The 21,496-nt window shown below is 40.5% G+C and overlaps 1 protein-coding gene across 14 annotated transcripts in view; it reads right to left on the bottom strand.

The window, feature by feature from the left end:
- The window catches only part of TJP1 (tight junction protein 1), a 730,896-nt gene that overhangs the window by 97,482 nt on the left and 611,918 nt on the right, over positions 1–21,496 (bottom strand). For all 14 annotated transcript variants that reach the window (XM_073618845.1, XM_073618846.1, XM_073618851.1 and 11 more), the window contains 3 exons: positions 7,550–7,652; positions 6,705–6,984; positions 2,931–3,034 (listed from right to left, as the gene is read on the bottom strand). In XM_073618845.1, the coding sequence (XP_073474946.1) occupies positions 2,931–3,034; positions 6,705–6,984; positions 7,550–7,652 (487 nt within the window). The remainder of the gene's footprint in view (positions 1–2,930; positions 3,035–6,704; positions 6,985–7,549; positions 7,653–21,496) is intronic.

Below are 21,496 nucleotides of genomic sequence, written 5' to 3'. Positions count from 1 at the left end.
ATAAGAATATCTTCCATTAGGCTCAGTTCACATATATGCAAATCGGAACCTCATCCGATTTGCTTAACATGTGAACCAGACCAGCTTTCAATAGAGTCGGTTCACATATATGCAGGCCAGTTGCGGTGCAAATTAAAAAAAAGGGTCCTGTGGGTTTTTCAGTCCAGTTTAGGTAAGATTTAGGTGTCAAATTCACACCTGAATTGCCCCTAAACCGATTAATGGAAACCGCAGCGGACTCTGCACAGAAACCGGTCCCACATACATGTGAACCGAGCCTTATGTATTCATATGCATTCATATGCACTTCTCCTGTTCAGACTACTTTGCTTTTAGAAAAGATCATGTGGTCATTAAATGCCAAGGTACTGGTCATGTGACCAGCACCAGAGGTAACTGTGTTTAAATGAGAAGATTATGTTTAATAGCATCCATGTTTTGAGGCATTAGACCAGGTTTGAACATGGATGAGAATCAAAAAGCTCACACACGGCAGATGCATTCCTCCCATATAATAGCGAGACTTGTTTTGTATGCGATAGAAAGAACTGCGACTTCATAAATCTTAGCTACTGATGTGAAATAATTTCAAGGCAGGACACCACGAATCTCACATCAGCAGTTTTATTCCCACATTTTTCTTCCATGAATAAGAGGGCTCCAGATTCCTGTAGTTCAGAAATGTAAACTCAGCTAGTGTTATTGATCAACATCCCTAGGAATTGTTGAGCAAGCGTCACTGCAGAAATGAAAAGACAGGCAGAGCTGTGAAACAAAGATTGCCAATAAACCAAAAGTACCCTACAAGCAGAAAAAGAGAAGTTGGCTCTTGTTAGCAAATAAAATGATTGCCTCTGCTTTCGCCCACTCTTACATTTTAGTCCAATTTTCCAGCTGAACTATTTTATTCACAGAACAGCAAGTCCTACATGCAAAGATCAGATCGATGAAAGGTGTAATGCTGTTAACAGCGGTCAGTGTCAAGCGTACATAAGTACAAGATTTCTCACAAAATTAGAAGCAGCTTATTCAGTCCTATGAAGATCATAATGCCGGCAGGTTTACCGAGTCTTGTGTAATCTTGCACCAGGCTGATGACGAAAGGAAGCAAACTGCAAACATTTATGCTACTGATCAGACTTCATAAAAACATTCATATATATGGATAAACACAGTATGCCGGTTACTAAAAGTTGTATTAAAGGCTGAGCCTTTTCTTTTTGTAATTAAAATAAACATGTTATACTTACCTGCTCTGTGCAGTGGAAGCTGTCCAGAAGCTTTTTTTGCCTTCATGCATAGAATGTATGAAGGCAAAAAACCATCAGCTTTTACAACCACTTTAAAGCAGAACTTCACCCAAAAGGGAAAGTTCCACTTCTCCGCTCCCGACTTCAATAATTTCAAGGTACCCGCTCCCACTTCTGATGAGATAGCCGCATCGATCTGACCGGAAGTTCAGCCATCGCCCCCCTCCTCCGCAGTCTGACACGTCATGGGTCCCAGGAGACTGCGGGACTATTCACAGGGCGCAGTGGGCAGATGGCTGTGATGGCCGCAAAGAGTCACAGTCGGCTGCTCACAGTTAACATGCAGGCACCTGAACCTGAAGACCAGTAAAAGAGCCAGTTTGGGTTAGGACATCGCTGGATACTTGGACAGCTGTGTGTTTTTTTTAAAAGTCAGCAGCTACAGTATTTTTAGCTGCTGGCTTTTACATTTTTGTTTACAGGGTAAAGCTCCTCTTTAGGGTCTCTTTCACACGGGCAGCCTAGTAGGTAGGGGATAAAAACAGGAGGGTTGAGCCAGTTTTACAGCCACATAGATGACCCACCTAAAGCCCACAACCCCACCTTCTCCCCATTGTGTTCCAATACCTGGTCATTACATTCATATCCTTCTCTCCACTGGGCAGAGATTGCTCCCATGGCCTTATCCCTGGGCTCTTCTCGGCTAACCTACTCTTGTGCAGCGCAGTGTCCTTTTTCCTAGTTCGGCTCAACATTTACCGCAGGTAACTATCAAATGGGTGTCAGCTGAACTTGTGGTTTTAAATGGTCAATGGTATTTTTTCTGAGTATACATTTTTGTTCATATTCTATGGTCTTTAACTGTACTTTGTTTTATGCAGTGACACGTCTATCCTTGTCTCTCAACAAAACATCCCCTGAGGAAGCCCTAATGGGCGAAACATGTCGGGATATTAGTGCTGAGTGACCCTTTTTAACATCCAATTTGATGTGTACTGATCTCTGCGTTATTTATGTATAACCAATACAACTTTTAACCTTGTTCTATGTTTAATAAATTGTGATACTATTTTTTACCTTGTTGTATGAGTAATTCAATTAGCTTGGCACCCATAAAATCCCATCAAATTATCCTCTTGTTTACATCCGCCTAAAGCGTACTATACAGTCAGAGGCGGCTGTTCACATGCTGCAGAAAGTGTATTGCAGCAAGCCAAGTTGACAGGCAGTACCGTCACTACCAAACTCACTCATTCAAGTCAAACTCTTGGCTTGCAGCCATTAATCCCATTGAAAATTGCTGCTCTGCAAAAAAAATAAAAAAAATAAAGGCATTCTGAAGGCGGCAGGATTGCCTCGAACACCTGACAGCTGATGCTTATTCACACTCTGAAAAGCGTTCCAGCACTAAGCGCTTTTCAGAGAACATAGAAGAGTGAACTAACAGAACAATTTTTTATGTACTCATTTAACATCTGCAACCACTATTTGATACTACTCTAGTTGCATAGATATAAGAAACAATAGGAATGCTTTATTGCGTGTGCAGTGCTGTGTAATAAAAGTTCACTTCATTTCTACTTTAGTAAATCATCCCTATTACATTTGACTGCAATTTAGGGCACACAAGAAGCTGGCTTAGTATATTGCTAATCTGTAAATTATAGAAGAAACCCTTACCTTAAGCACAACGTCGCCTTCCTGAATATTTCCATCTCTCGCTGCCAGACTATCTTGAGAGATTTCCTTTACAAAAATATGGCTGGCTAATCTTAAACCATATTCTGCAAAAACAAATCATACACAAAACACACTTATCCCATGGGTAGTATGATACATGACTACAACCTCAAAAATGATGCAGGAGGACAATACCAAAAACAGACATAGCAAACATGGGCCCTTTCACACTGATCAGTTTTTGATGAGCTTTGGGGGTTTCAAAAGCAGAAGAAAATGCATGAAAAATGTATACCTTTAAATACTATGAAATGCTTCACACGTTCCAATTTAAGTTAATGGACGGTCATCAAAAGCCGATCAGTGTGAAGAGGCCCTTAGGCTGAACAAAAAGTGCATTAAAAAAACTGATTCGTGTGAAAGACCCCTAAAGGAAAAGCTCAATACACAAAAAAACAAAGACCCTTTGGGGTCGATTTACTAAAACTGGAGTGCGCAAAATCTGGTGCAGATGTGCATGGTAACCAATCAGCTTCTAACTTCAGCTTCTTCAATTAAGCTTTGACAAAAATAAAAACAAGTAGAAGCTGATGGTTTCTATGAAGAGCTGCACCAGAGTTTGCACTCCAGTTTTAGTAAATCAACCCAATTATGTATGGCATGCATTTGTAAAAAGTCTCTGCACGGGCACAATGGTGGTGCAGCTCTTCTAAATTGGAAACTGAACCATTTAGTGCTCTGTGGCAACCTGCTTCATTAAAGTCTTTGTTACCCCAAAACTTCATATTCCTGAAATGTGTCTGCTGTACCATGTACTTGTATGAGAAAGTATCCTGTTCTCTTTGTATTGCTTCCTTTGTGTGAAATCCCCCCCCCCCATGGGAATATTGGTGTACTGCTATTTCTCCTCCCCAAGCTCTTATGCAGCTGAGACCAGAGGGAATGTGATCACTTATACAAAAGGTGGAAAAAAGGGTATTTGTATTGTTTTTATATCTATATACAAATGTTTTTTTCCTTTCATTTCTATTTTAAACTGAATGGGTTGTTTTACAAAGTGATCATTTACAATAGCTTTAAGACATTTACAGGTCCATCACGAATCAGTAAAAGTATTAAAATAACTGGAGGACAACAGGAACCTCGAAATGCTTGGTGCAGCCATCCATGGCACTCAAGAGTGCTCACAGACACATCTCACAGGATTAGGTAGAACGTGAACACTAAATTCTAACACACACGGGCCAAATGTCGGCAACATCGGCCGGTTCAATAAAAACCAGCCAACATTCGGTCCGCGTGTATGGCAGCCGGTGCAACAGAAGCCGGCCAAACCGGATGTGCATGCTGGAAAACCAGCAGCCAACTGGTACCCAAACACTCTCAGCCAACGGCTGAGAGCGCTGAACGGAGTTTTCTGCGGGGGTCCGCTCCCCTGTCAGAACACAGCAGAGAAATCGCTGTACAAACATCAGATTGTTAGTACAGCGGCTCTGACCTGAGCTGTGAGTTTTTGTTCGTTCAACCGTTGGGTTGAATGAAAAAAAGCTAATGGTGTGTATCAGGCTTTACAACACTGTAATATACACACACAAATAAAACCATGACATTAAAATTACAGTACACCTGATACAAACCTAAGTACACTTCTTGGAGCTTCATTTTTATCATAAAACACATTTGGCACTTCTAAAAAATCATCCCAGATTAATAAATACGGCAAAGAGCCCTAAAGATGGCTGTGCCAGGAAATCAGCACTGCATGTCCACATATAGAACGGGTAAAAAAAAAAGTATTGAACACGTCACCATTTTTCTAGGTAAATATATTTCTAAAAGGTGCTATTGACATGAAATTTTCACCACATGTCAGTAACAACCCATGCAGTCCATACATATAAAAGAAACTAAAACAAATAGGTTCAGAAATGAAGTTGTGTAATAAAATGGAATGACGCAGGGAAAAAGTATTGCACGTGAAGAAAGGAAGGCGCAAAAAAGGCACGGAAAGCAAAGACACCAGCTGAAATCTATCAATAATTAGAAAGCAATCCTGCCCCTTGTCAGTGCAAATTAATATCAGCTGGTTCAGTCTCAACTGATGACCTATAAAAAGGTTTCTCATTACCAAGGTGTCACACAAGAAACATCTCATGATGGTCTAAAAGCAAAAAGTTCCCTCAAGACCTTTGCAACCTTATTGTTGCAAAACATACTGATAGCATTCGTTACAGAAAGCATTTCTAAACTTCTGAATGTTCCAGAGGGCACTGTTGGGGCCATAATCCGGAAGTGGAAAGAACATCAGTTCACCATAAACCGGGCACGACCAGCTGCTCCTCGTAAGATTTCTGACAGCGGAGTGAAAAGAATTATCAGAAGAGTTGTCCTGAAGCCAAGGACCACTTGTGGAGAGCATTAGAAAGACCTGGAATTAGCAGGAACTATTGTTTCAAAGAAAACAATAAGTAATGCACTCAACCACCATGTCCTGTATGCACGCTGAACATGCAAGACTCCACTGCTGAAGAAAAAGCATGTTGAAGCTTGTGTAGAATTTGCTGCACAACATTTAGACAAGCCTGTGAAATACTGCGAGAATATAGTCTGGTTAGATGAGACCAAAATTTGAACTCTTTGGATGTCATAATACACACTATGTTTGGAGGTCAAATGGTGGCACTGCACATCACCCCAAAAACACCCCAATACCAACAGTGAAGTTTGGAGATGGGAACATCATGGTGTGGGGCTGTTTTTCAGCATACGGTACTGGCAAACTTAATGTTATTGAAGGAAAGTTGAACGGAAAAATGTACCAAGATGTTCTTGATAAAAATCTGCTGCCATCTACCAGGATGAAGAAGATGAAACGAGGGTGGATATTTCAGCAAGACAATGATCCTAAACACAAAGCCAAGGAAACTCTCAATTGGTTTCAAAGAAAGAAAATAAAGTTTCTAGAATGGCCCAGCCAATCCCCTTACTTGACTCCAATAGAAAATCTATGGAAAGAACTAAGGATCAGAGTTCATAAACGAGGCCCACGGAACCTTAAAGATTTGAAGACTGTTTGTGTGGAAGAATGGGCCAAAATCATACCTGAGCAATGCATGCAACTAGTTTCTCCATACAAGAGGCATCTTGAAGCGGGCATTACCAACAAAGAATTTTGTACAACATATTAAATCAATTTCAGTTAGTGTGTTCAATACTTTTTCCCTGCGTCATTCCATTTTATTACACAACTTCATTTCTGAACTTATTTGTTTTGGTTTCTTTGTATGTATGGATTGCATGGGTTGTTATCGTCGTGTGGTGAAAATTTCATGTCAATAGCACCTTTAGATATACAAATACCTAGAAAAATGGTGACGTGTTCAATACTTATATTACCCGCTGTATGACTACTGAATTAGGCCTCATTCACTAGGGCGTACTAAAGTGTATGATCGTGCAAGGGCCCTGTTCACAGATTTTCTGTGTATTCCCATGCAGGCAGTCCCATTCACGTTAATTGAGTATCAGCTGCTGCATGGACACAGCCACTGCTCCCAATTTGACAACCATGTGAATGCAGTGTGTGTCTGGGGCTGCGCACCCGCAAGGCTGTCAAAATGGAAGCAGCAGCCTCTGCATTCCAATAGACACGAATGGGACTGCCTGCATGGGTATGCAAGGAACACCTGTGCATCCCTGTGTGGGTAAACACGGGCGTACGCTATAGTACGCCCGTGTGAACAAAGCTTAAAAAGTACCACAAATATAACATACCTTCATTTTTTCTAGATTTCACCAAGGTCACTTTGGAAGGTTTTGGAGGTTGACTGGAAGCGACAGATCTTCTGTCTGATCTAGGCGATAAACTTCTTTCTCTGCTGGCACTTCTGTCCCTTACCCAGCTCTTCTCACTCCTCCTGCTGGCACCAGGGCCACTGAGGGCACTTCTCTGGTCAGGCACCTCATCCTCGTAACTGTCCTCCTCATTTTCAGATACTGGCTCTGGGTCAGGGCGAACCACAGGAAGCTGAACTTTTTTCTTCCGTCGTATAGTCTGGAAAGGGTTTAATGGGAATGGTAAGATAAGATGCCAGGTTTAATAACATAAGAAGCTGAATTGTAATATGATTACTAGTATTCCATCAGTCGCTGTGCAAAAATATGAGGAAAGATTAATTAGGCATGTCGAGCAATTTGTTTCAAGGAAAATGCTGATTGCACATAATTCAGATCAATCTAAGAGCAGCAAAATCAGTCTCATAAAAATGCTGTAGAGGTGCCCAACTCTGAACAATGGATAAAATGATGTGGAATTTATGAATTGGCTTAAACACTGGATGTATGGATGCCAGGCTTTTAAAATATGTGACACTAACATAACATACATTTTGATCTCTAAAGTGCCAAGTTTAAAGTAACCACATTAAATTACCAACAATCAATATCCGACCCATAAAAGCAACGTCTACTTATAAAACTGAATATTTCTAGAAAGCTTTTCAGGAAAGGCTTAAATTAATCTTAGACTGTCTGACAGGCTAGGAGTCAGGACACATAGCATAAGGAAAACAAAATTAACATAGTATTAAGAAATAAAAAAAAAAACACAAATAACTTACAATTTTGGCATTTTTACCACTCTTTCTCAACTGTTGAACTGCAAACGCATGCTCAACATTATCCATGGACACTCCATTGACCATTGCAACACGGTCATTTTCCCTGCAAAGACAATACAGAAAGTATTAATGTTTGAATATAGGAGTTTACCTTTAATTTTATTTCTATTTTTTTTTTTTAGAAAGAGTATATACTGCAACCATACCTAGCTTATCTAATGGTCTGCACAGTATTATAACAAATCTATATTGCAGTCACACCTGCTTGTAGTGCTCATAGTACTCACTGTTCCTGTCTTTGCATTAACTCTTATAGGTCAACACATGCCAACAAATTCCATCATTACCCATGTATGGTGAACACGCATACTGGCACATACTATCCCAATGCCCCTATAGACAAGACAGGACAGTCAGCTGGGCAGTGTTTCCATGCTTCCAAATACAACGTATAGGCTGTTAACACTTCTTGGGAAATCAAGTTACCAAACACGTTGGAAAACCTTTCCTGAACGACTATTGTTTTACCATAAAATAACACTCTGCTTTAGTTGCTCGGAATCATTTTCTGATCCTCTCCATAGGTAAGAAAGTGTTGGAAGGGCCAATCTGAGTTTATGGTGTCAGTGAACAGCTGTCATGTGTCTGAGGGCGGTGGAAGAGTGTCTGCCTAGCCATCCATCTTCCTATATCTTATCTAAAGACTGGGTACACACGGATCAAAATTTGGCCGGTTCAGCAGGTCATTAGACTGGCTTCAGTCGAACTGTTCTGCTGGAAAACCAGCATTTAATCAGCCACTGCAGCGCTGATCAGTGTGGTTTGACAATGGAGTGTGGCGGGGGGTCCACAACGTAAGAATACAATAACGCAGTACTGAATGGGGTCAGCTCTGCCAAGTTTTTTAAGGGAAACTGCACTTTAGTGAAAATACCGGTAGCACCCATCTAATAAGTGGCTGCCAAATTTGGCTTTCTACTCACAGCTTGCTATCTGGACAAGATGACAGTGCATTAATGAGGCCATTGCTGTGCTCTCCTCTTCTGTACACATGTTGAGCATTGTGCAAAGTAATAGGAAGTTCTCTAGCCCACAGTATCGTTGCTCCTTCCTCTACCAGTGTGAGGTCTGTTGGATAGGGCATTACTAGATTATAGAAAGCAGCAAAACTCAGTGTTGGCAAGCACAGTGAATAAAAAAAAACATACTAGGCAAGTCATACGCCCATAAAAAGTGTGTTCTCAGCTACGGCTTCGAGAGAATGACATTGCATGGTCAACAAACTCAAATCCAATAATTCCATTTTTTTTTTTTTTTTTTTATTGCTGGAGGACAGAATAATCCACTAACTTCGCTATTCAGGTCTGTCATAAGGGGTTTGGGATTGGCCTTGTAAGCATTGACACTGAGGTGAGGAGAACCAAGAACTTTGGTGGGGAACCCGAGTCCCTTAAAGATAAGCAAAACTTTTAGGCCTCGTGCACACTGAACGTTTTTGAACGTTTTTACAGCAGCTGTTTTTGGCTACAGTCGATAAACTCCCCATCATGTTATTCTGTGTCCATGCACACATAGGCTGTTATCAGCAGTTTTTGGCTGGGACGTTTTTTGGCTTTTTAAAAAAAAAAAAACTAGTGGGTTCTGAGAGGAGTTTTTCAGCTGTAAAAACGCTCTAACGTCTAAAAACGCTGATAGATGCCGATAAAGACTCAAAAACACCGCTAACCAGTGTTTGACGTTCTTGATCCATTGAAAAAAAATAAAATAAAAAAAATCGCTAAAAACACTATTGCAAAAACGTTAAACTCACTGCAAAGCTACAGGCGTTTTTATAACGTTATTTTAACGTTCAGTGTGCATGAGGCCTTAAACATAGATAAACCTTTAGGCTACTTTCACACTGAGGTGCTTTATAGGCACTATAGTGCTAAAAATAGCGCCTGTAAAGCGCCTCTCCTCTCACTCACGGTGCACTGGCAGGATGCTCAAAAAAGTTCTGCAAGCAGCATCTTTGAGGCACATCACCGCCGATGCCCATCCCAGTGAAAGTGCCTTTACATTTTTGCATCCCCCCCCAGAAACTTTACTCGCATAGTATAAACCACACTCTTGCACCACTTATGTTGCCAACAAAAAACCTATATCCCCGGGCACCTAAACCCTGAAGAGAAAGGTTTTGTTCTTAAATTGAAGCGAATGTAAAAAGGTATTTTTTATTTTATAACAAAAGTATCATACTTACCTGCTCTGTGCAATGATTTTGCACAGAGCAGCCCCGATCCTCCTCTTCTGGGGTCTCACGCCAGTGCACTCTGCTCCTCTCCCCTTCTGAGTTCCGCTACAGCAAGCTGCTTGCTATGGGGGCACCTGAGTGTGCTCGATCCTAAGCTGGGCTCTGTATGTCAATTGACACAAACCGCATGGCTCGGTCCCACCCCCGCAATCTCCTCTCAGGCTGTGGATTGATAGCAGGAGCCACTGGCCAATGCCTCCATATCCAGGATAGAGCCACTGCTCTTGGGCAAAGCGCTGAGTCTAGACCTGGCTCAGGTAAGTATTTAGCGGGGGGCTAGGGGGAGCTGAACATAGAAGGTTTTTACCATAATGCAGAGAATTCATTAAAGGTAAAAAACCTCCTGCCTTTGGAACCACCTTAACCTTTTCACCACAGGGATTACAGTCAAAAAGTGGCACAATAGCCTTTTTTCCCCCCTTTAGGGAGTGAGCGTTGTATTCCCCAATGTGCCTTTGATGTTGTTCTTCATACCAGACCTCTGGTCCTCCAATGAGTTTTGTGTGAGCATGATGTCCCCAGCTTTTACTGGATTATCCTTATGGACAATGCATTACAAAAGATAGTAACTAAGAAGATCTCCCCATGGGAAACCAGTTAAAACCCAGGAGGAAATCTGACCCTGTGTTACCTCTGACAAAGCTGAGCACAAGATTGTGAAGAGTTCAAGACCAAGTTCAAGTAATGTTACCTTGTCCATCTCTTTTAAGGCCAGTAAAACACAGCGACAAAGAGGACAAATACATTATCCTAGTTTCTCACATGACACAAGCTTTCGTAACAAGCAATCACTTGCGTGGACAGATTATATGTAGTGGTCTTCACTAAACTAGAATAAAAGGGCTTCAAAACATTGAACAGACAGCTATAGGATCCTAAAAAAAGAGTACTGATCTGACACCACTCTGACAAAGCACTTGACTAATCTATAATATTACAATTACACCTTAAAGTGTTACTAAATCCACATCATAAAAAACGATCAATAAAATGGTCTATTACATGCTGTTCGTACTCAGTAACTATGAGATTTGTTTTCTGTATTCTGCAAAAAAAACCTGGTTGATCCTGCTGCTCTCGATCTCCACCTTCTGTTCATGTTCCCAATTCAGCTAGGGATTTTGCAGCTGTGGTGGGAACTCTGCACATGCTCAGTTTTGAGTGAGTTTCTATGCTGAGCATTTCCTCCCTATCACATCTAAGGAGCCCATGCGGCTATAAAAGTCACACATGTGGACGTATACAGAGTGGTAAATGAAATTCCACTCTCTCCCTCCTCCTCCATGCCCACTAACCAGCTAAACACTATGGGTGTGGCATATTACATTAATGGTGGCTTCACCTCCCTCTTATTCTAAGACGCAGGATGGAGGGGCGTGACACAGTAATAACAAATGGTCACTGTCCCCGCTTATAACTGGCCTTCACAGCAAGGAGCACATGAAAGGGTGACGCATGTCAAACAAAACCAGTCTGCAAACAACCAATTTATCCTGTGTAAAAGTTTACATTAAAAACAGGGATTTAGTTTGCACACATTTGCAAATACATGCGGAAGCTGCAGTCCTAACACTAAACATTTTTGAAAGCCTCCACAGTGGAAGCATATGCATTATAATGGATAGAGGGCAGGTAACCCTGGAGGTAGCCCACCTCCTCCTTAACCCCTTGCCACCCAGGCCAATTCTGATATACATTATATATGTTTTTTAACAGAGACCCTAGAGAACAAAATGGAGGCCGTTGCAACTTTTTATCTCGCATTGTATTTGTACAGCAATTTTTCAAATGCTTTTTTTGGGGGGAAAAAAAATGTTAAACAAAAAACAGTAATGTTAGCCCTTTTTTTTGCATATTGTGAAAGATGATGTTACGCTGAGTAAATAGATACCCAACATGTCACGCTTCAAAATTGCACACGCTCATGGAATGGCGCCAAACTTGGGTACTTAAAAATCCCTATAGGCGACGATTAAAAATTGTTTACTGGTTACATGTTTTGAGTTATAGAGGAGGTTTAGGGCTAGAATTATTGCTCTCGTTCTACCATTCGCGATGATACCTCACATGTGTGGTTTTAATACCATTTTCATACGTGTGTGGGACTTACGTATGCGTTCGCTTCTGTGTGCGAGCACACGGGGATAGGGGCGCTTTAAACATTTTTTTTTTTGTTAATTTTTCTTTAATTTTTCTATTTTAAAACTTTTTTACAATTTTTTTTATCACTTATTCCTATTACAAGGAATGTAAACATCTCTTGTAATAGGAATATGCATGACAGTAGGGCTGAAGCAACTAATCAATTAATCGACAACTAATCGATTATGAAATTAATTGATTACCATTTTCATAATCGATTAATCGTCCAGCAAACATAATGGGGTTAAAAAAACTAAAGTAAGCCCTTTATAGTACAAAAAGAGCAAATAATCGCTTAAAATTACATTTTTTTTTGTAAGGCAGACATTGTTTGTTTTTTAAATAAAAAAAATTTGATCTGAGTCTGATGATATTTACCAGATGCACCCTTTTATAGTATATACAGTATATCTCTCCTGTAATAGTATATACAGTATATCTCTCCTCTATTAGTATATACAGTATATCTCTTCTGTCTGTTATTCTCAGAGTGGATTAGATATTTTGCTCCCTAACCATACAGTTGTTTATTTATATTTACCACTGCATAGAGATATTTAAGAATAAATTGCCTTTTTTTTTTTTAAACTTTACCTATTAACTAAATTATACACCACCCTTTTTTTTTTTTTAAGGTTATTAACCGATTAATCGAAACAATAATAGGCCAATTACTCGATTATGAAAACTATCGTTAGTTGCAGCCCTACATGACAGGTTCTTGTTACAGTGAGATATGGGGTCAATAAGACCCCACACATCTCACCTCTAGGCTGGAAAGCCTGAAATTGAAAAAAAAAAAAAAAAAAAAAAAAAAAAAAACACCAAAAAAAACGATCTCAGCTTCCCAGCCAAGGCGGCGCCATTTGTTTGAATGCAGAGCCCAGGTGTAACATCATAACATCCTCTCGCTGCCCGTAAGAACGATCAAGCGGCGGAACAGCCAATATGATCATTCTTATAGTGTAGGGAATCGCTGGCACTAAAAGATGATATCTGAATGATTCCTGTAGCTGCAGGCATCATTCAGATATCCCCGCTCAAATGCAAGGATGTCATATGATGGCCAGCGGGCAGGAAGTGGTTAAAGGCAGGTTAAAGGAACTAACCCCCCAAAAAAGCTGGGACTAACAGCAACGAAAATACAAAAATATAAATATAAAATGTATTTAAAAGAATACATATATACAAATATGAAACATCAAACCACTAGAAATTAATAACAATGATGATGGATTTTCCATAGGGAATCCTCCGGCGTCAGATGCATGCCCCGCCATCCACTGCAGTTGGTCACTGCAATGGATGGCGGGGCGTGCATCTGATGCCGGAGGACTGTCATGGAGGGAATTCTTTGTTCGCTACATGCCTGACTAGCATATTAACATACATAAAGATCCACTCTCCAAACAGATAACTCTCATAAGTGATATTTTTCTGTGTGTCCTCCGCCGTTGCGCTTTCTTGGCGACATTCCCACTGTGGAACTTACCAAGACTATATACCTTGGAGAGAGCCTTCAGGACCATTGAGTATTTACTCATTTGTGTGCCATCTCCTGCTGCCCTTATGTGGGACTTGTGTGAATGCTTGGTGACCCACCCGGTACAACAGTGTCCCTGTGACATAAGTGATGTAGGTTTGTGATGCCACCTCCAATCCAGCAGTAAACTTATATGATTATCAGCTTGGTGTGATTCCTTCCTGACACGTGTCGGGCTGTCCGGACCCCTATGGGAATTCCATCATCATTGTTATTAATCTCTAGTGGTTTGATGTTTCATATTTGTATTCTTTTGAATAAATTATATTTATATTTTTGTATTTTTGTTGCCGTTAAAGTCCCAGCTTTTTGGGGGGTTAGTTCCTTTCCTAATTAAATTGTACAAGGGATGTTGGCAATTTTTCATTGGTGTGGTTGGATGTTCTTCTATATCCAAGGCAGGCTAAAGGGGCGCACTGGCAGCAAAACGGTGTCCAGTGCATTCCCTCACCAGTATTCCAACAGTACAAATGGTCACTGCCCTGACCTATAACTGGCCTTCACCCTGGCCTGTGACTGGCACAAATCCACCCACACCGTGTTATTGCCAAAAATTAATAAATAATTGATTTCAAATATATATTTGTATGACAATTTAAAACAGTTTATGGATATTCATTTTATTTTTACTCTGTACTCCAAAGGCTGTTTTTTTATTATTTTGAACATGTGACCAGCAGCAGAGGACTAGAAGCTCCTCCTGCTCATGTTTCCCTGCAGACAGGACTGGAAAGATCTGGGTCATGTGACAGTTGTATATCGATTAGGAAAAAGGTACTTAGATGTTTTTGTTTTTAATTAAAATAATTACAGTGCCATCATCCCATACAGAAATAGAAGGGACAAAGTCAATTAAACAGTGCATGTTTAGTATCACTTTAACCTTACAAAAGAAAGAAGAAGATAATCTTTTTTACTGAAAACATATTTGAAACATTTGACATTTGCTTTATAAAGCTACAAATAGGTAAACCGAGCCGTTAAAAACACAAAGTATCTTCTGTTTCAAAAGGTGTTAATGTAGTGTTCATACATTTTCAGCTAGCCATGCTAATGCAGTTAAAATAAAACCAAAGTGTGAACTGCATATGTATGAATTACACAATAACACCTTTACTTTTGAGCACATTTTTTTTTCTTTACAGGTTTACACTGCTTTATTTCCAACTGCAAAGGGAACCCTGCTTTAAAGTTTAATCCGAACGGAGGCGGTATAAAATGTAATTGCAAAACCACTAGCTGAAATCCGAGCAGATGGAGGAAAGTCAAGAAAAAAAAAACTGAAGCACTTAGTTCTAGGAGAAACTGTATGCCCACAGACATAATGGCCGAAATAACGTCACAAAGCTGCAGCCGTCATAACGCGCTGCATTGTTTCATTAGACTCGTGTCTGTTGGCGCAGGCTCCATAGATAAACAGTGAACATTTGAAAGTTTACTTTAGTATTGAGGAACTGTTGCTTTCACCTATCCTGTCTGGCCCTCATCTAAAGTCATAGGATATGCCAACAGCATGCAAAGAGGAATGAAGCCTGACAAGTAAAAGGCAAAACAGTTTGAAAAACCTCCTTCAAAACATGAAACAAAAGGAAACCCAGACACAAAAACTAGTCCTTCAGTCATACAGGTATTACAGTTCTACTGATGGAACCAAGAATAAAATCACATGTACGCCAAGTTAAAGTTGCAGATATACAATATTTGTAAGGCGGAGGGATGCAAATACATATACACAAAAGTCTGCTGAAGGTCTTTTAAATCAGTGGTCTCCAAACTGCGGCCCGGAGGCCAGTTGTGGCCCTTTTCTTGCATTTATATGGCCCTTGGGGGACTATTTTATTCACTGACCTCAATGGTGGGGCACAGTTCCTCCCAATGACACCAACAATGGGGGACAATTCCTCCCAAGGACACCAACAATGGGGGACAATTCCTCCCAAGGACACCAACAATGGGGGACAATTCCTCCCAAGGACACCAACAATGGGGGACAATTCCTCCCAAGGACACCAACAATGGGGGACAATTCCTCCCAAGGACACCAACAATGGGGGACAATTCCTCCCAAGGACACCAACAATGGGGGACAATTCCTCCCAAGGACACCAACAATGGGGGACAATTCCTCCCAAGGACACCAACAATGGGGGACAATTCCTCCCAAGGACACCAACAATGGGGGACAATTCCTCCCAATGACACCAACAATGGGGGTTTGTTGACTCCCACTGATGGGGCATTTTTTACTCCCAAAGGCCACAGACCAGCCCTTGGTCTGAAAAACCGTAAACTGCCCCTTTGTTTAGAAAGTTTGGAGATCCCCGTTTTATAATGCAACATAACTGCTGCAGTCAACTATCATGAACCCAGAGTGTAATGTACATACACAAGCCAGTTCTCCAAACACAGGTCAAAGGTCAGCACCTTTCTACGTGTGGTCAGTTTGCCAACAAAATGATTCATAAGGAAATAAATAGAACAGCAGCACAAGTGCAGAAGTACAGGAACACATTTATTTCTTATACCTTAGAAAATGAAGGGATACATCTTAGTTACCCTATTTATTTTACTATCCACTTTTCAAAACCCTATGCCTGGCCATACATTATACAATGTTCTTGTACAACTTTCCTTTAGATTTACCAAAGCCATATAATATGAGGTCAAACCTAAACACTTTCAATTTGTATGCAATCAGGAAGGCCCTTGTACTACATTGTTGAAGGTAAATCTAAAGAAGATCGAATAAGAAAATTGTATGGTGTATGGCCAGCTTAAGCTTCAGTTGAAAATGACAAGAAAATGGTGACAAAGCAGAACTGTTGCATCTGAGAACTACAAACTAAAAACGCTATTCAAATAATTTTTGATATGCAACGCAAACTCCCCATCGACCCAGGTCTCCATGCTTTATTTTGCTGAGAAATCACTTTGAAAAACACACGCCTAACATTTCTGGCTGTGGCCATCTTGAGTAAGGGTATTTGATTCATGTAGCATTTATTTCCTGTAATCCTTCTTCCCTTAACTCAGGAATGCAGAAAGGAGGGTGTGTTTAGCGCAGAACCCCCCCCCCCCCCGAAGACTCATGGGATGTATGACATCATTTGCCTAGGCCTGGAAAGCAGGAGGTAACTGATGAAATGTAAAAAATAGTCAATGCTGATTGAGAGTGTAAAGTTCTGCTTTAAAGTGTATGTGCAGCCAAAAGGTTTGTCTAATGGCGCGTACACACGAGCGGACTTTACGGCAGACTTTGCCCGGCAGACTTTGACGTACTGTACGATAGACTTTCTGAATGAACGGACTTGCCTACACACAATCCACCAAAGTCCGTCGAATTCGTACGTGATGACGTATGACCGGACTAAAACAAGGAAGTTCATAGCCAGTAGCCAATAGTGCCCTAGCGTGGCTTTCTGTCCGTCGAACTAGCATACAGACGAGCGGACTCGATTTCGACGGATTGATTTAAAACATGTTTCAAATCTAAGTCCGTCCAACTTTTGAGAAAAAGTCAGCTGGAGCCCACACACGATCAAATTGTTCGACGAAATCCCGTCCGCCAGGCAAAGTCTGCCGTAAAGTCCGCTCGTGTGTACGCGGCATTAGTTTTGGATAGCGTGAAAAAAAAATAAAAAAAAAAAAAGAAAAGAAAATGAAAAGAAAAAAAAAAGAGTTAGAATACCTGTGAGGCCTTACTGCTATCTAGGACTATGTTACAGGATTTACCCTCACTTCCTGTTCTGCTGACATTTTACCAGATAGGAAATGAGAAATGAAAGCAAGGCCAATTCTTGCTTTCAAGAGTACCCCTATAGGGTTACAGTGTGAAAGCACCACTGACACCCAAAGACCACTTTTTCCTTGCCTGTTTGACAGGTGCATATCATTCCCGCAGAATTTCAGCCAGCCGAGCACTTGCTGTGTACGACCGCTTGACATGAATGCAGTTTTGCCATGATTGTTAAGCAATAAATCATGTGGCAAACACAGCAAACCGCATTGCGTGAAGGTTCCCATTCAAAAGAAACTCCTGCTTCTGTGTGACAAGCTGCAGTTTGCCACAATTAAATCGTAGCAAAACCACACCACGTTTAGGTACCATTGAAAATGAATGGCACCTGAACATGCGTAGCGTGTTTTGCCATTATTGCAGTGCGATTTGGGATCAAGGGCAGAATCGCAGCAATTCTGCCCAGACTCCAAAACGCCAGATGTAAACGGGTCCTTAAAAATCATCTGGATATCCAAAAGTAGAAAAACATTTCTTGCTTTACATGCACGTCAATGTGACCCTGCTTCAATCTTACATTTCCTCAAGCAAGGCGTACATGTAAAAGAAACTAAGGAGAGGGTTTGGGACTTTGAATGAGGCACAAAATAAAGCGACTGCAGAAGTAGTAAACAACATGACATTTATTAGATCAGCATGTGCGCTTGACCCATGGTAGGGTAAACTGTAAATGCAAGCATAAAAAAAATAAATATCAATTTTACAGGATGATAAACCTGACATACAAAAATAGATAGTAAACATAGGAGCCAATATTACTTGATACTATAAAACGAGTTGAGTACGTAGCACTATCATGGATATATATTTTTTGTGCTTGCATGTACAGTTTTTACCCTAGCATGGGGCATGCGCACATGCTCATCTAATAAATGTCAAGTTGTTTACAACTTCTGCAGTTGCTTTTTTATGTGTATCATTCAAAGTCCCAAACTCTGCCCTTATTTACACATACCAAGGATAGAGGCATCGGTTTTCTGGTGGCTCATTTAAATTCCCCAAACCCTCCCAGTTCAAATGTAAAATAATATTGTACATAATTGACTCTGGGACCAATGGCGTCCCTAGGGCGGGGGGGCAGAGGGGGCCCTGACCCCCCCCCCCCAACATTATGCTGTGCCCCACCAATAAAAAAAAAAAAAAATTTTTTTTTTTTTTTTTTTACAAAAAAATCAATGTCTAAGAGGGAGAGAGACTCCCTAGTCAGCTCCTGCAGGTGATTCCTCCCCCCTCCCTTTGCTCGCTGACACTGCATAATGCGAGCGCTCACACAACCACGGCCGCCCGATCTGCTCCTTCCCCTGCATCCTCATTGGCAGGGAGAAGAACGAGTTGCAGGAAGAACTCCACCAGGACTCTCAGTTACTGAAAAAAACAGACTGATTTCTCCCGTCCTTAGGACAGGAGAACCAGCCTGTAAATTCCAAGAGATGCCAGACCAGCGCTGTCAATAGCAGGGGCAGGAGAGCAAGAGGAGGCTGGGGAACCCCACAGTGGCAGAACACCAGGGCCCGGTGGCAAGACAACCTTTGCAACCCCGATAGTTCTCCCACTGCTTTGGACCCTTATATTTTCTTGGTATGCTGGTAACATATATCTCTTGTTTTCTGCCACCCTGGGGGCCCTCAATACAGTAGGAAGGGAGCTCACTGCAGAACATGTGAAAGGGCCCGTTGGGAGATCGTAGTAAAGGGTCCCAGTGTGTGTGTGTGTGTGTAATTATATATATATATATATATATATATATATATATATATATATATATATATATATATATATATATATATATATATATATATATAGTTGCCCCCTAACTTTTGTCCCTGTCCCCCCATGTGCCCCCCCTAAATATGAAAGCTGGAGACGCCACTGTCTGGGACACCAACAGGGTGGAGAGAGTCCCCAATTCCCCCACAGCTTTCACTGGTTCCTCCTGCTGACTTCCACCCATGACAAGGAACAGTAGCTATGAAAAAACTAGCTACAGAATACCCCCTCAAAAATCACATTACCCTGTTTGCAAGGCATATAGGGCTGCAACTAACGATTATTTTCATAATCGATTAGTTGGTCGATTATGGTTTCGATTAATCGGTTAATAACCTTAAAAAAGAGTGTGGTGTATAATTTAGTTAATATGTAAAGTTTTTTAAAAAAAGCTATTTATTTTTAAATATCTATATGCAGTGGTAAATATAAACAACCAACTATATGGCTAGGGAGCAAAATATTGAATCCACCCTGAGAATAACAAACAGAAGAGATATACTGTATATACACTATTAGAGGAGATATACTGAATACACTATTAGAGGAGAAATAGTTTTTTAGCCAATTTGTCGTTGGGCAGATTAAAAAATACAAATTGCTGCAAAAACGCATTACATGCTTTTCTGCAGCTTCTCCATTGAAGTATATTGAACCAAAAAAGCAACGTTTTGCGTTAAAAAAAAAAAGTCCTTGACCCTTTCTAAATACGCAGCGGCTGAAAAAAAGCATAGATGTGAACGTGTCCCATAGAAAACCATGTTAAATGAACTGTAGTGTGTTTCTGCAAAACACACCAAAAAACACAAAGATGTGAACCAGGTCCAAAACGTTTAGTAACATAATGGGGTTAAAAAAAACTAAAATGAGCCCTTTATAGTACAAAAAAAGCAAATAATTGCTACTGTAAAGGGTTCATTTTTTTACTGTAGAACTGTGAAAGTAATATTTACAGTAGCGATTATTTGCTCTTTTTGTACTATAAAGGGCTAATTTTATTATTTTTAACCCCATTATGTTACTGGCCGATTAATCGATTATGAAAATAGTAATCGATTATTTTCATAATCGATTAGTTGTCGATTAATCGATTAGTTGTTTCAGCCCTAAAGGCATATACAATCCACATCGCTATACTCAATAGAATACAATTACAAAAACACGTACAGCTGGTATAGCCGACCTCCAACAAATATTGCCTGGCTGTCTCTGACTATGTTACTTTTTGAGTCACCGACTAAGAACAAGCATACAAGGAACAAGTATAAACCAAGCCAGGTTAAGGGTCGAATATCGGTAGGCATCAGCTAGTTCAATAGAAACAGGTGGACATTCGGCCCATGTGTACGGTAGCTGATGCAACAGAAGCTGGCTGTGTCGAAGGGGCATGACCAAAACAGGTCTGCTGATCAACAACCGATCAGCGCTCTCAGCCAATGGCGCGGGAGTGATGTCATCGCAGTTTCAGCCAATCACAGGAAATAACTCCAGGAGCGATGTCGCCGGCCGAACCAGTGTACAGGGACCGCTGCGGGGGCTTCGATCTAAGATGAGTATTTCATAATGAGCTAGTATGCTATTTTTTTTTAATGAAGTGGGTTTACAACCACTTAAATATATGAGTTTTCAGATATCCCAAGTCGGAAGTTTAAAAAGCTACATAAGCTAGTTCAAAAGGCAGAATTGGGAATTTTGTCCCCATAGACTTAAATGGGAACAAAAGCAAATCAAGAATTTTGCACTTTTTTTAGCCTGTAAAAACAGATTCTATCCCCTATTGCTTTCCATTGGCTCAAACAAAAACACATGAAGCTTGGATACACATATAAAACGCTTTAAACAAGCTTCTAAAACAAACACTCGCATACACATGTAAAAATGCTAAGAAAATACACTGGAAAATCGCTCTGCTCAGGTGTGAATAAACATGTGTTCAAAAAATATTTTTTTCTTTTTTTTTCAGTGTAAATATTGCACACCTAACTGGATTTACCATCACTCTTTATAATTGTGTCAGAACAGCAGTAACCCATTATTCTGTTGTTATTTTGGGTTGTGTTTTACTGGCCTTCCAAAAGTTTTTGGTTAAAATCTAAAAAGCAACTTAACTAAGAGATGCAATTTATTAAAGTGAAGATTATTCCATAAAGTCAGATTGCCAAAATGCTAAAGATTTCATACAAAGATGTCTACTTCTGCCTTGACAGAAGAGCCCAGTCTTGTTCTTCCCAAGACAGAAAAATTAAATCGAAGGTCCAGAAGCATGACTGCCAAGTAGATAAGTACCCTAGAATCAGCGGTTTGAGAAACACACGCCTTACTGGTCCTCATTCAGTTGCTTCCTTAAATAGTATAGGCTAAATACCAGTGTTATCTACAACCGTGAAAGGATTACTTCAGGATATT

Source organism: Aquarana catesbeiana, linkage group LG03, assembly GCF_042186555.1.
Source record: "Aquarana catesbeiana isolate 2022-GZ linkage group LG03, ASM4218655v1, whole genome shotgun sequence".
In the NCBI taxonomy this organism is placed as follows: Eukaryota; Metazoa; Chordata; class Amphibia; order Anura; family Ranidae; genus Aquarana; species Aquarana catesbeiana.
Note: the sequence above shows the minus strand (reverse complement) of the source record. Positions and strands in the feature narration are given on the sequence as shown.